At 59.1% G+C, this 14,560-nt stretch overlaps 3 protein-coding genes across 3 annotated transcripts; all 3 read right to left on the reverse strand.

Annotated features, from left to right (window-relative positions):
* Positions 1–1,179: 1,179 nt before the first annotated feature.
* Positions 1,180–6,761, reverse strand: SLS55_001651 (uncharacterized protein; the record flags this gene model as incomplete). The annotated part of the gene is made up of 2 exons (XM_066773143.1): positions 1,180–2,175; positions 2,232–6,761. 2 exons carry the CDS (start codon positions 6,759–6,761, stop codon positions 1,180–1,182), a joined length of 5,526 nt encoding a protein of 1,841 aa, XP_066635710.1.
* Positions 6,762–8,868: 2,107 nt separating this feature from the next.
* On the reverse strand, positions 8,869–10,150 carry FDH1_1 (formate dehydrogenase (NAD+); the record flags this gene model as incomplete). Its single annotated transcript, XM_066773144.1, has 3 exons — positions 8,869–9,209; positions 9,320–9,864; positions 9,915–10,150. The coding sequence occupies 3 exons, from the start codon at positions 10,148–10,150 to the stop codon at positions 8,869–8,871; spliced, it is 1,122 nt and encodes a 373-aa protein (XP_066635711.1).
* A 2,977-nt stretch (positions 10,151–13,127) lies between these two features.
* SLS55_001653 (uncharacterized protein) lies at positions 13,128–14,249 on the reverse strand (the record flags this gene model as incomplete). Its single annotated transcript, XM_066773145.1, has 3 exons — positions 13,128–13,148; positions 13,228–13,978; positions 14,071–14,249. The coding sequence occupies 3 exons, from the start codon at positions 14,247–14,249 to the stop codon at positions 13,128–13,130; spliced, it is 951 nt and encodes a 316-aa protein (XP_066635712.1).
* Positions 14,250–14,560: the final 311 nt, after the last annotated feature.

Here is a 14,560-nt window from a genome sequence, read left to right on the forward strand (position 1 = left end):
AAGCGTCGGCTTTCTACTCGCAATACCAATTGTCCGAAACGGTTGTAAGTCCGGCGTGACACCGCAAGGAAGCAAGTCGTTGCAATTTCACTGGACTCGTTTCCATGTATATCTATAGGGCTAATATCAACATCACCCACCAATTGAGAGAGGACCGTCAAAGCAGCAAACTTGGTCAACAGTCCAGACTGTTCGAACGCCCTGTACAAAGACAGCACACAAAAACCGTTAATGACTCTTTTCATCACGCGCCATGCCGCCATGCATCCGTATTCTTCTTCTCGTCACTTTTTGTGGAAGCACTTGTCCAACGCAGCATCAATAGCCTAATCAAACCCGCAGCGGGAACAAAAGGCACAAGCCCCAACAAGTCGTAGAGCTTGAAAGAAGAAGAGGAAGATTCTTGTGTGCTCCAAGTAGAGTAGTCGTGAGGGCTTCGTGGCGGACATCACCAAGAGACGTACGTTTCGTCGTCCGTTTCTGTTCGTGCTTTCGCCACCATTTCATCCGACCATCAAGAAGAGGTGTCAAAGTCGCTATTGAATTACAAAAAAGAAAAAGGGGAAGGTAAAAAGTCTTAAGAAGCAAACGCGGACAAGTGTGATGAAGGCAATGCCAGAAATGGCATGCAATTAGAGTGTACAGTAAGAAGCCAGCCAAATCTGAAGCACCATGAACGCACTCTCGCTATGCCAAATCGTCTTCGTGCGGTAACAAGAAAGCCTGGGTACAGAAGGCCGAGGAAAACAAGGGCGGACAAACAGGGTCCGAAACAAAACAAAAGATGCGTGAGCATGCGCGAGCACAAACACGGGCAAATGCCCTTGCAAAACTTGTAGTTGTTGGTAGAAGCGCGAATAAGCAACTGCCAATTCTAAGTTTATCTCTATCTAGCCTGAAGGAGCACAAGCACCACAGAGGCAAAGAAGAAGGGAGACAAGAAAGACATTAGCCCAAGGCAAGAAACAAACAACAAGCCCGAGAAAATGGACAAGGCGGACGGGGTACACTCCAGTATGTTCTTTTTGTAGGTGGCGTGGGGGGATGCTTGCCAAGCTGGGGAGGTAAGTCTGGGTATCTGAGATTTCATTGGCGGAAGAAAACCAGAACGGCCGAGATGCGCGGAACGGACAGGAAAAGGGTATCGTGGTAATTACAACGTCGCGAGCATCTCCAAACTTATTCGTCGTCCTTTGATACCGTCATTGGCTCGTCCTTCTCCTTGCCCGGGCTAGGCGGGCTGACAATGGTGACTGGAGTCGGCAGCGGTGACTCCGGCCGGTCATTCTCCTCCTTAGACTCATCCTCCTCGTCCGCCTTTGGCGCATCCGTGTCATCATCTGCATCGGCATCCGGCATTGGCTCGTCGTCATCCTGTTTCTCTGGCGGCGGGCTCGGTAGCAAAGTCCTATCGCCGTCTGTGTCGGGCTCCGTATCCGGCTTCGTCTGCTCTGAATCGGCCACCGAATCGGTCGTTGTTGCCTCTGTGTGTGCGGTTCCTGGTCTGGAGTGCCCGGTGCCTGGCCGCGAATCCGTCCCATTCTCACCGTCGCCGGTGGTGGCGGTCCCAGGTTCCTCTTTGATAGATTCGTCAACCGTGCTGCCGCCCTGGCGCGCGCGCCTTCTCCTCCTTGCATCCCGCTCAGTGCCGGCATTTTCTCTCCTTCTCCGGACGCGAATGCTATCCTCTCTACCAGGTACTTCGGAGACTTCGTCGCCCCGAAGACCCTGCAACATGACAGCCGCGCGGTCAGCAATGTCCTCGCCTTCGCTGTTGCCACCGTCCTTCTTCTCCTTCTCTTCGCCATCGGCGCCCGTGCCGCCGCTGTTATCGCCCGAGGCAATGCTGTTTGGACTGAGAAGGCCATTGCCCACACTGCCGCCTTCTTCGTCGCCGTCCTCTGACATATCGGGCGGCTTTTGGCCACTGGCCACGCGGACCTGGTGACGATCCTTGAGACGGGCGCGACGGCGGCGATCGCGCTGATCGCGAGCCTGCGGTGCGGCAGCACGCAACTTCTCCAGTAGCGTGTCCATGGCGCCTGTCGACGCAGGGCTGAGTAGCGGGCCGTCCATCGTTGGCGAGCGCGGGGCGGCTTGGGCAGCCTTGCGGCGCATCGACTCCTCGTTCCGGCGGCGGGTTTCCTCCCACCTGACGTTCTTCTCCCTAGATTTCTGCACACGAAAGTTAGCAAATTCGTCAATGAAAAAGAAGACGCTGCCAAACTTACCTTCCACTCATTAACGAAGACGGCCAGCTTGGCGAAGAACTCCCTCCGTGCATTTTCGTCCGTCGGGTCTTCACCATAAAACGTCAAAATGTCGTTATACGTCTTCTTCATGTCCTCCAGATAGTCCGCCATCGCCTCGGCCTTGCGGCGGGCGTCCTTCATAACACGCTGAACGATGATGCTGACACGGTCCTCGGGATGGAACTTCTTCGGGTCGCTCAGGTTACCGTTATCGATGCTGGCTTGTACGTTCTTGATGTTGTCGATGTATTTCTTCGCATCGGTGCTGAGCTGCTCGACATTGATCTTCTGCGCAGGAATGACGCCGTTGATCTCATCCACGAAACCCTCCCACTCGGGGTACTGGGTGCGCACGATACGCTCCACGAGGTCGGCAAAGGTAGACTCGTTCTTGTCGTCCTTGACCATGCCAAGACGAGCGAGCGAGGACAGCTTGAAACCGGTAGCTTGCTTGTTTGCGTCGTTCATGTAGTTACCAATGTCCAGGATCAGGCCGAGAACGTTCATCAACGAGACGGAGTCGCGCAGGGAGTCGGAAACCTTGACAACCTCCTGGAGCTTGTTGAAGATGTCGGTATATTCGCTCTCGTACGTCCTCGTAAGTTCAAGAGCGCGCATACGCGCCTTCCAGTAGTGGTGCAACTCGTAGGCAGTGTACAGATAGATCTGATCTTCCCTGGTCAGGTCGTTCGGATCCGATTCACGCGTGGCATTGGCAGCATCGGGTCCCGTCCAATCCTTGGCATACGCAGCCATCGACTTCGCGACTTGCTCGGGAATAACGCAGAGCTCGTTCCTCTGCAAGAATTCGATGACGACATCGCTCTCAAGGATGGGCTTGTCGCAATGAATAATCATGCGAACCAGCTCGTCGGCTGAAAGTGAATTGAACTTGGCAAATGCGACGTGGAAGCCCTTCACCAAATCGTTCGAGATCAGCTGCTTCTTGTCGTTCTTGGCCGACTGCTTCTTCGCAATCTGCTTGATCTCCTTGGCCAAGAACAGCTTCTCGACCTCATCAAGCACACCCCTCTTGGAGAGTTCACGGTACTTCTCTTCCTTGGCCTCGTGGGTGGGCGTGTGCGATGCCCACATGGTAACCTGAGGAGTGTCGACCTTCTCCCAATGCAACGCCTTGAGCTTCTTCTTCGGCCTAGCAACGGCAAGACCAACCTTTTGCGCAGCGTAGCCAGGCTGGGGCAAGAATCCAGGTCCGCGGCGACCACCAGGAAGCGGCGGCGCTCCTGGCGGCGGAGGCGGTGGTGGAGGACCGCCCATTCCCGGCATCGGCGGTGGCGGGGGCGCACCGCCTGCAAACCCAGGCATCGGGGGCGGCGGCGGAGGAGCACCACCTGCGAATCCAGGCATCGGCGGGGGTGGAGGAGGAGCACCACCTGCGAAGCCGGGCATCGGCGGCGGTGGGGGAGGTGGACCGCCTGCAAACCCAGGCATAGGGGGAGGAGGAGGCGGAGGAGCAGCATTGTTGAAGCCTGGCATGCCCGGGGCACCATCCATGCCGGGCATTGGCGGCGGAGGTGGCGGGGGAGGACCACCGAAACCATCTTCGCCCTCTCCAGGCTTCTCGGTAGACTCGGATGCGCCCTCGACATCTGCCTCGTCGTCGCTGCCGTCCTGTCGCTTGACCTTCGAGGCAATCTCTCCAAGAAGAGCACCCTGCTGGGTCGAGGACATCTTCGGACGCCTAAGCTCAACCAGGCGTGGTTTCTCTACAATCATCTCCTCATCATCCGCATCCGTATCATCGTCTCCCGACCTCTTGGGAACGGGCTTGCGGTTGACGGATCCGAGGAAGCTGTTGGTGTAGTCGGCGCGAGCGAATTCTTGCTGGTTGCGTTCCTCGTCAAGGCCGTCCATCTTCTCGCGAAGCTCACGCAGCTTGTCCTCTGGCTCGACCGCCTGCCAGACCTTTCCCTCAAGTTTCGCCTGAGTCTTGGACCGCTCCAGTTGCATCTCCAACTTGTCAAGGAGCTTCTCGCGATCAAGGATGCCTTGCATGAGAGCGGGATCAGTCTGGCCAAGCTGGCCATCCTTGCCCTTCTTTGCGGCGTGCGAAGCCGCAACGTCCTGAGCATCGCGCAGCATGAGGTACAGCTCTCTCGTCTCAAGCTCGTTCCGCTGGAGTTCCTTGGCGCGCACGGTCTGCAGATCCGACAGTTCAGCTTTGAGCTGCTTGATCTGTCTTCCGCGGAGCTCTAATAGAGCGCTCTGTTCCTCTAGCTGCTTCTGCAGCTTGCCTACCAAGCCATCTGCGCCCAGCTCGAGCTGTGCGCGCATCTCATCACGCTCCGCAACCGCAGCATCGGCAATCTGTCTTGCCTCGATTGCCTCATCTCGAACCTGACGTGCTTCGGAATCCGTGTAAAGCTTGTCCAACAGACTCTGCACCGTGAAGTTCAGGCTCTGCTTAAGATCCATGTCGGGCAAGCGGCGATCCATGGCAACGTAACTGAGCATGGAGTCGACAAGCTGGAATAGGCGGAGCCTGTCCTCTCCCTCATTGTCCCGGATGAGCAAGAAATGCTGCATAGCAGAGATGAAGTAATCTTGTGCTCTTGTGCCATGGATCTTGTTTTGGATGGCGTCCACGATCTGGCTCGGGTCGTTCATGTCCTTCACCTCTCCCTCAATGCTGTCCACCATACTGCTATTCTCTCTCTCCAGAAGGTCCTCATAATCGATGGCCTCGTTCGTCCGGTATCTCTCGACCTGCTTGTCAATGACATCGTACTGGAAGCCCTCCATCTTGTTCAGGATACGCTTGATGCCGCATGCTGTGAACTGCGCGCGCAGATGCACACGCAGCTGCAGGTCTCTCTCCGGGGCATCCACGATCATGTTGACGAGGAATAGCGAGGCGACGGCGTATTCCATGAGCAAGTTCTCGAAGCCAATACCTCCACTCCTGACCTCGTCGCTGGCTCCGACCAAACTGCCCATCTTTCCGCGGCCATCGACAGTAACCTCCACTATACGCATCCAGGCGTCGAACCGTCCATTCTCGCCTTGCGCCGCCTTCAGCTGATCCAACGCTTGTAAGACCTTCTCGTGACCCTGGCCGTTCGCCCAGTGGCACAAGAACGTAAGAACTTCGCTGACGAGCTTCCTGGTGTTCAACCTGGGAGAAACAAGCGAGCTGGCAAGAGAAGTGACGATTTGAGGATGAGACAAGGCATTGTCGGCACCGTATTTGTTGTTCATCAAAGCCTTCAGACACTTGACGATGTCGTACTCGCGGTCCAGATCCTTGTCCTGGGTGCTCGTCGATCCTGATGGTGGTGTGGGGCCTCCTCCTTGTCTCCGGTTGATCTTGTTCAAAACATTCGTGAGAGCAATTTGACCCTGCGCCTCGACGAATGCCTTGACCCATCCAATCGGTTGCGTTCTTAAGCTGACACTCAGCGATTGCAGCTGCTTGGCAGTGATCGAGTTGTCCAAGACCTTCCGCACATACCATTCCGGGCTGCCCTCCTCGTCAGCGCGGCCAAGGATTCCCGACCCATCCACACTGAACTGTGTTTGCCTGGCATTTTGTCGTCTTCTCTGCTCGCCCTGCCATTCTGCTAGCCGGTCTTGATGCACCAATGTCCACTTCTTTGAAATTGGATACGCCTCCATTTGTCGTCTTGCCTGCTCGGGCAAGCTGTTCCAACCGCGCTTTTGCATGAGGGCCATGAACTCGAACTCGATTTCCCGGTCGTCGTTGGGCCTTTGCAAGTGGAATCCAGCAGGATCAAACGAGGCCGCATTGCCGGGGGCTGGCATCCTGGGAGCAGGGAACAGGGTGTGTTGGCCCGCATCAAGGGAGGCAAACCCGCGATCTCCTCCCATGCTCATCTTTGTGTCCCGGTGGCTGGAGTGGTTCGAGTATACGCTGGCTTGGTCGGACGAGGCGCGGGTGTTCCAAGAGGCCTCGGTGGCGGCGTATGATGATCCGTGAGTATTCGGAGAATAAGGCCGGCCGGAGCTGGTGCTTGGGCGGCCCGATCCCCATTGCTGTATAGACACGCCTCTGTCACCAGGTTGGCTGGACGCCATGGCAGTACCTTGAGCGTGTGGAGGAGGCCGTGGGGCGACCGGGACCCCAGGTGGCGGCGGGGCCGAGGCATTAAAGATGGGGTACTGGTGGAAGTCGGCGCCGCCCTTGTTCAAATGGTGTGGGAGCGGTTCACGGCGGGCGGCGGCTTGGGCAGCACTTTGGTCTTTGGGCAGGAAGTCGACGGAGATGGGAGAACGGCCATCGGGGGGGACGCTGTCATACGGTATGCTGGTCAACACACCAGCGGTTTGGAGATGCTCGGGCAAGTAGGAGATAGGCCGGTTGTTCGGCGAGCCGTTCAGCGAGTTGACAGAGGAGCGGTGCTGGTGGCGCGAAGAGCCAGCGCTGAGGTTTGACGGCAGGCCCGGCGTCTCGGGCACATCGTCCTTGTTCTTGCGCCTCGAGAAGAACGACTTGCCGCCGGACGACGTGCGCGACTTGTGGTCGGACATGACGGGCAGCAGCGTCTTTGGATGGCGCGAGAATCCAGCGACCCCAGGGGGGCTCGGCAGCAGGCGCTGCGACGGTCTTCGTCGGCGGAGAACAGCGCGTCAGACCGTCGTTCCTTGTGTGTTGTGCCTGGAGTCCGCAGCGCTCGCCAATCGGCAGAGGTCTACGCGTACGTGCAGGGCTCGAGCGCGGTGCTCTGCGCTGTGGTGCGGGCGTTGAGGGCGGCGTGCTCGAAAAGGGCGCCGCAGTCGAGGGAGGTTGGGCGGATGTGCGCGCGCGGTCAGCAGGCTCTGGGATGTGTCGGTGGAGGAGAATCACGGCGCATGGGCGCACATTCGCATGGCCCAGGTCGTTCGCCTTTTCGTATAGGGATGCGCGAGAGAAGGAGGGTCAGTGCAGGAGTGGTTGCTGCTTGTTTCAAAGTCAAAGGGGCGGCAGCAGCACGGGAAGGGAAACCCTGCACCGCGCCCAGCCATACAGAGAGCCGCGACGCTCGCGGCCGCCGAGCCGGCCAGGCCGACATCAGCCTCCCGCAGCGCTGAGCTCTCCCCAGGGCGCCGATGGTTGCGCGTCAGCTCCAATTTACTCGGACACGGGCTGCTCGACGGCCGGGCCCTCTCAACTATTCATAGCAGCCCAGCTGCTGACCATCTCCCTCCTGCTGGTCGCCCCGAGCCCAAGTCGCTCGTTTCCCCGGACTCTCGCGTCGTCCCGCCCCCGAGTCGCAGCCGCCATGTCCGGCCTCTTCTCCTTCGTGAAGGTATGCCGCCTCCCTCCCGCTTGCGGCGCCGTGGAAAGCTCCATGCCTCGTGCTCTCCGTCGCGCCTCCGGACGTCATCATGTCATCTCTCCTGGCACATTGCGACCCACGGATGGCCGAGGGACCACGGATCCCTCAACCAGCCCAATGCCACGTCGAGTAGTAGAACTCAACAAACAAGCTGCCCGCGCTCCGCTAACTCGCGCGCGCACGCGCGCATTATCCGCTAGACCTTCCTCCTCCCCCTCCTCGCCGCCGCCCTCCTCTACCTCCTCGTCTCCTTCGTGCTCCTCCCCCTGCACCGCCGCTACGTCCGCAAGTACCAGCACTACCTCCCGCTGCACGGCGACACCTCCGCCCTGTCCAGCCTCTCCGCCCACACCTCGCCGAGCTGGCTGCGCGCCCGCTTCTCCGGCCTCTGGTCCTCGCTCTCCGCCCGCCTGCCCTTCGCCCTGCCCTTCGCGGCCGCCCCGCGCACCGCCTCGGCCACCGGCCGCCTGGGCGCGTACGACGACGACGACGACGACGACGACGAGGACGACTTTGACATCGAAGATGACGAGGGCGAGGGCATGGTCGGCTTCGAGCCGATGGAGCGCGAGCGGCGGCGCGAGGCGCTGGAGCGACAGCGAGGCGGCGTCAACCATGATGCGGGCAGGAGCGAGCGCAGGCTGAGCCGGGAGCTGGAGGAGGGTTTCAGGGACAGCAGTAGTAGCGAAAGCGAGGACGATGATGATGGCGGTGCTGCTGCTGGACGAGGCTTGGGAGCTATGATACACCGGTGATCGTACAGAGAACATGGATTTTTTTCTTTCTTTCTTTCGCACCGCTGTCTGTTTCTTCCTTTACCCTTTTCTTACCTTTTTTGTGGACATAGAGCGCGCTGCTTCTTGTCGGATTTCTTCGTCATGTCTACATTACATGGCTTTCTATCATGGGTTTATTGGCGTGTAAAGACCGAATCGAGCCGTATCACCACCTCTCGCAATCTCCGCGCAATCGGAGGCGGAGTGGGTTACGCATGGAGATTACACAACATCGTCCCGAGGCATGCGGGGCAAATATCTCTGAGTTGATTGAGATCTGCAACCCATTGTGGAGATATCAAGAAATGGAAAGAGCTGCCTAAGCATCGGCAATGAGGGGTGCACATTCAGGCAAGATGGAGATGTGAAGCTTCGAAGAAAATTCGTTTTGGGGTCTCATTCACCAAGCAGTCCACTACTAAACCGCGAAATGCCGCCCATCCTCGCTAAAAATGATATCCGAGCCGGCAATAATATGAATTTCCCCGCCACCTTTTTGGGCGCGCGGAGTCAACAACCCATCCATCCATGCACACTCATTATTTATTTGCGCTGGCCGTAGGCCTTGGTGGCGTAGTCACCACCGTGGACAATCAGGTCCTCAGGCTTGTAGTCGTAGCGCTTGGAGAAGTAGCTGTCCAGGATAGCCTTGGTGCCAGCGGCGTAGCGCTTCTGAGCGTCGATCGAGGTACCCGACATGTGGGGAACCATGGCGTTGCCGCCGCCCCACGGGTTCTTGGCGTAGCGCAGAGGGTGGTCCTTGGGAGCGGGCTGGGGGAACCAGACATCACCACCGTAGCCGCGGAGGTGGCCGTTCTTGAGCGCATCGGCGACGTCCTCCTTGACGACAATGGCGCCACGAGCGGTGTTGATCAGCCACGAGCCTGAGGGGAAATGAGTTGTTAGCGAGCGAGTCACGAGGATGGGACGAGGGGAGAGGCGGAGTGGGGTGGATGCAGTGCGGGGTTGCCGGGATTGATTTTCCTCCACTCACCCTTCTTCATCTTGGAGATCAGGTCCTTGTTGAAGAGGCCGCGGGTCTTCTCGTGCAGCGGGCAGTTGATGGTGACAACGTCGCACTGCGCAAGCATCTCCTCGAGATTCTCAACGCGGCGGCAGCCAATCTCCTTCTCCTTCTCAGGAGAGAGGGGCTGGTAGTCGAAGTAGAGCAGCTCCTTGCAGTCGAAGGGCTTGAGGCGGCGCAGGACACGCTCGCCAATGCGGCCAACAGCGACGGTACCAACGACCTTGTTCTCGAGATCGTACTCGTTCTTGGCAACCGCGGCGACGTTCCAGTCGCCAGACTCGATCTGCTCGTGGGCAGGGACGAAGTTGCGAACAAGGGTCAGGATGGTCATGACGACGTGTTCAGCGACCGAGACGACGTTGGAGCCCGTGACCTCGGCGACGGTCAGACCGCCGTTGGTCTTGTTGGCGGCATCGAGGTCGACGTGGTCGGAACCGATACCGGCAGTCACGCAGAGCTTGAGGTTCTTCGCCTTGGCCAGACGCTCCTTGGTAAGGTAGCCAGGGTGGAAGCTTGAGGAGGGTTAGTGGGTGACAAGAGCAATTGGCTGGGCGAGACGAACGGAGTGGTAATGATGACCTCAGCATCGACGAGCTCCTGCTCGAACTTGGAGGTCTCACCCTCCTTGTCCGAGGTGGTGACCAGAGTGTGGCCCTGCTCCTCGATCCACTTGCGGATACCAAGCTCGTTCTCAGTGGTTCCGAGGAGCTCGGGCTGTTGCTCGGCGTGGACGCCGCCCTGAACAGCAATTGACGTCAGCACCGCATCACGGTAAACAACACCACGCAATTGAGGCATTGGACGTCCCGGGGAGGACACTTACGTCGTAGAGACACAGAAGAACCTTGCCCTGTTGCCGCGAGGTTGCGGTTAGCGTTCTGACGCCAAGGGGAGCTTTTGAGCGCAGCAACGAGCTCCTGCCGGCGGACAGGACCGAGGAGGCGGGGCGCGCGAGGCGGGTGGCAGAGCGGATAAATACCATGGTGACGATTGATGAAGAGAATGAGGAGTGGAACAGAAGGCTGCTCGGCGGGAGGCGCGGAGGTTATATGTGCTTCCGGACTGCGGCGCACGCGGCGTTCCAGGTCAGCCGTCTTGGTCATGGTCCGACGCACCTCTAATCACGGCGAGGGACGGGTTCGCATGGGGTTGCTTACCTAGTTGGTCGGCAAAGCGGCAATGACGTCGCAGATGATTGCCCAGGTACGAGCGGGGTGGGGATGCGGCGTCGAGAAGAGGGCGAAGGTGGAATGATGGAGGGCAAAAGTGTCCGACGCAGGGCCCATTATATATATGCCACGCAGGCCCACAGGGCTTGGGCGCGCCGGCATCATCTTCGATAGAGCGTGCTGCTGAGAGGAGGGAGGCGGCCACCGGGCGAAGCGTGCCATTTCCAGCATGACCCCACTCGTCGGCGCGCGCTCAAGCTTCTGACGTTGGCGGTGCTGAGGGGCAGCCAGGCATGGGCCAGGACGAAGGCAGCTCCGCCGCGCGCTACTCGCATGGCGCTGGATGCGGGGTCCAGGCACATTGGCGAATGGCAACACGCCCCGCGGCCAGCCCAGCAAGTCATTGTCGTCCCATGGCCGCCGGGCGCTGTCTTCCCCCGCAAGCAGTGTTGGCTGCCGGCTGGGCGCGCGCGCGACAGGGTCATAGCTCCTTCTCGAGCTAGAGCTTAGGCATCAGGTAGCGCCGAGACTGGAGAGAAAGGCGGGGAACCAGCGGCCACCGCGTGCTGCGCCGGGGCCAGGGCCGCCTTGTTTCACGGCTGACCGGGTGTGCTGGACGTGGCCGCCCCATGCCGCTGCGTGTGCCCCTCGCGTTGCTGTGAGGCTCGATCGAAGCTGCTAGCGGCACGGCCACGCAGCGGGCCTGAAGCCTGGCTGCGGCGCCTCGCTGTCGCGTGAGGGGCAGCGTTGCCGTCGCGTCCCGAAGCGGAGAGAGCAAGACGACCGCCATGGAATCTCTTTCCTACAATCGACGGCGGTGCGCCAGCTAAGCTTTGTGCGCGCTTGGCAACCCGCAAAGCCTGAGTCGCGCTCGCCTCTTACCCCAGACGCGGAGGGAATTGCCTTGGGGCTGTGCAAGCCCGCCCTCGTTCTGGGCAAAAGAACCCGCCGACCAAAACTGCCGTCCACGTTGTGTGCAGCTAGCCTCGCCCGAATCCGAGCCGTCCCCGAGTGCTGGACGGAACCCTGCGTGAAATTTGGGGACGGCGTCGGTCTACTGACGCGCTGGCCGGCGATCCACCACGCGCCCGACATCGCCGCTCCTCCTCCCCAACGCCCCGCGGAGAACATGCTTTCTTTCGCATCACGCAGCCGAGGATGGCAAGAAATCCCTGGGCCTCCGGATAAGGCACCCGAAGAACGCCGCCAGGCGTCCGCCCGCAGGCGTCTGGAGCTTGCCTGAGCTTCGACGTCGAGCCCCGGCAACAGATCCAGCCGCATCTGCCGGCGATCTGACCTGCTCGATCTACAACCCTGCGGTCCACTGTCACCCAAACCACATCGCCAGGGGTCACGATGCTGACGGTGCTTGATAAAAGGTCGCAACAATATTGGTTCCCGTTGCTCGGCGCCAGTGCTTCAGCAGAGCAGCCGGCCTCTCTCCCGACGTCACTCCCTGACGGCCCCACCACGCGCGGGAACGCTCCCGTGCCTGTGGGTATCGAGTGCGCAGCCCCGCTGCGATGCTGCCAGACAAACACCGTAGCGTCCGACGCCTCAAATCGGGCGGCGTCGGTTCTTCCAAGCGTTAACTGTGGGTGTCTCACTAATCACTGTTGGGGCCAAGCTTTCATTTCATCACGCCGGGTTGTCAAGTTCCAGAATACCATTTCGATTCCCAGGAATGCCATGTGTCGCCCAGCCAGAAGCTCTGGATGAATCCCCCCTGCCACGCCCTGGGCCATGGAAAACACCGCACACTTATCTCCGTCACTTAAACCCGGCGATGCATTGCCTTGTCCATCCGGTAACCCGATAGCATTGCATAATGATTGCAGCGCCGGATAAGGCCAATCTTCGGGAAGTCGACGACACCACCAGGATCTTGATGAGGAATATCGAGATCATGATGATGCACCCTGCGAAACAGGATGTCGATCTATAGGCTGGCGGCTCTTCTCCAATTTCCGGACCCTGCAGGCCGTTGGCTGTGCCATTTGCATCGACACGCGACACCACATCAGTACGTCATGGCCGGTGCCACCTCCGATACTCGCTTCCATTCGATTCTGCGGCCGTTCCCTCGAAACTGGGCATTGCATTTGATGTCGACGTCTCTCGAACGGCTTCTTTCTGCCGGGCGGTCCTTTTCATCCGGTGAAACCCGCCTGAAGGGTTCAAGCACACGGCGCTGCCCGAGGCCAAAGTACTGTGGAGATTTCTCTTCTACTCCTGAAAGAAGCATCCCACCGGCATGGGACTCTACCCTGTGCTTCACCTCTATGACGCCGGATTTGAGCCATTTTTCTTCCCGAAGTAATTCATCAACGTGTTCGACTGGGCTGATTTCTCATCTTTCTTCTTCTTCCTCGGAGGAGATTCGCCTTCAGATTTCCCGCCCACTTCCAAACACGCCATCAGCTCCTCGAATTCTTGAACTCCGACGATCCCTCCGCTAGCCTCCTTGTGTCCGCGTGCAAAAGATTCCCCTAACCTAGCGCGCAGGGTCGGGTCCGCCGCTCGGTCTGCTACTCCTCTCAAAACCTCAATAATGTTGACCGGTGTCTCTCGTGCACGCGCACTTCGTGGGACGCGACACGAAAAATTCACAAGCCCTGGGAGGTATCCTATATTGGCGACGAGCACAACCTCAAGCTTGGAGGATGATAGATGGCCAGCCCACCGCGTGGCAATCAGTGGGTGAACCTGGGCCGCCGAGCGAATGCGGAAGACAGCAATCTTTCCGTCCGCGCTGAATTTAGGCGCGGCATGCGTGCATCGCTCGACCTCAGCCTTGACTTCTGCGCGTGCTGCGAGAAGTTTCTCGTTGTTCGCCAGGTCAGCCGGCGCATTTGCCGCAGCCAACGCAGCCCACGCCACCGGCACATCGAAAGTAGCTGCCCTGCGTGGCGCATTGATCATGGAGACGGCCTCATTCAGCGCTTTCTTTGTGTACGTCTTGAAGGTAGCGCGCATGTCGGGAAAAGGCGGCTCCCACTTCAACGTCGTGCCCAGATCGCCGTGGGTGCCGAGGACGCATAGCCAGGCACAGCTCTGCTGTACGTCCTCATGCACCGCGCTACAGAGGTGGTAGGTAAGCAGCGAGCTCGTCGCTACCGGAGGCGAGTTGCACGCTGTGACGTGCTTCGAGCCCTCCGGAAAGTCATCTTCTTCTGCAAAGTGGTGGTCAATCACCAAAGCCTTGTGCGGCTTGTCGATGACTGGCGGAGCTTTCCGTGATCCCTGGTCCAAGATGAAAATGTACTCGGGATCGATGTCGGCCATGGCCTGCCGCTCGCTTTCCGTGTGAATGTTGTTGCCCTTTCGCAGCAGATGAACGGATATAAGCTCAGGCTCGAGGCCGAGCAGAATCAGGGTCCTCTGGAGAATGGCGCCGGACGAGAGGCCGTCGGCGTCTTTGTCGGGGACTATCAGTGTTCTTTTGCCGGCACCGGCGCTGAGAGGGGGGAAACATTGCACGTCAGTCTGGCAGATATTTCCTGATTACTGAAGGCTTGCGTCGAGGCCTATTTTTTGGTTGCTGCTCACCATTCCAGTATGAAGCTCTTTGCTTGTTCGATCTGCTCCTTTGGCGCCGGCCAGATGATCTCTCCGGCATCGTCTTTCCGTGACGGCGTGAGATGGTATTCGGGCACCTCGGGACGCGCCTTCTTCTTGGTCCTAGGCGCCGCAGCTTTGCTGCCGCTTCCCGGGGCCGAGCGCTTCATCGGAGACACCTTGCTGTCGGCTGCAGCGGTGGACGTGGTTGGTGGAGACTTTTGCCGCTTTGCCGCGGCAGCACCGGCTGCTGCTGTGGACGCGCGTGCGCGGAATGTTGCAGGAACAGCCGTGATGCAGCATGTGCGTCTGTGTGCTATCCTTGTGGCGAGATACATGGGGTGAGAACGATTGAGCTCGACTGCTTTCGGTGGTCAGCAGTCATCGTCCAGTTCCGCCAAGCAGCTAATTTGTAGCTACATGACGTCATCACTTCTTATGCCTCAAGTCTGTCCGTGCCCAGATCCCATTGTGTCGTTTG

Source organism: Diplodia seriata, assembly GCF_021436955.1.
Source record: "Diplodia seriata strain FDS-637 chromosome Unknown scaffold_2, whole genome shotgun sequence".
NCBI lineage: Eukaryota > Fungi > Ascomycota > Dothideomycetes > Botryosphaeriales > Botryosphaeriaceae > Diplodia > Diplodia seriata.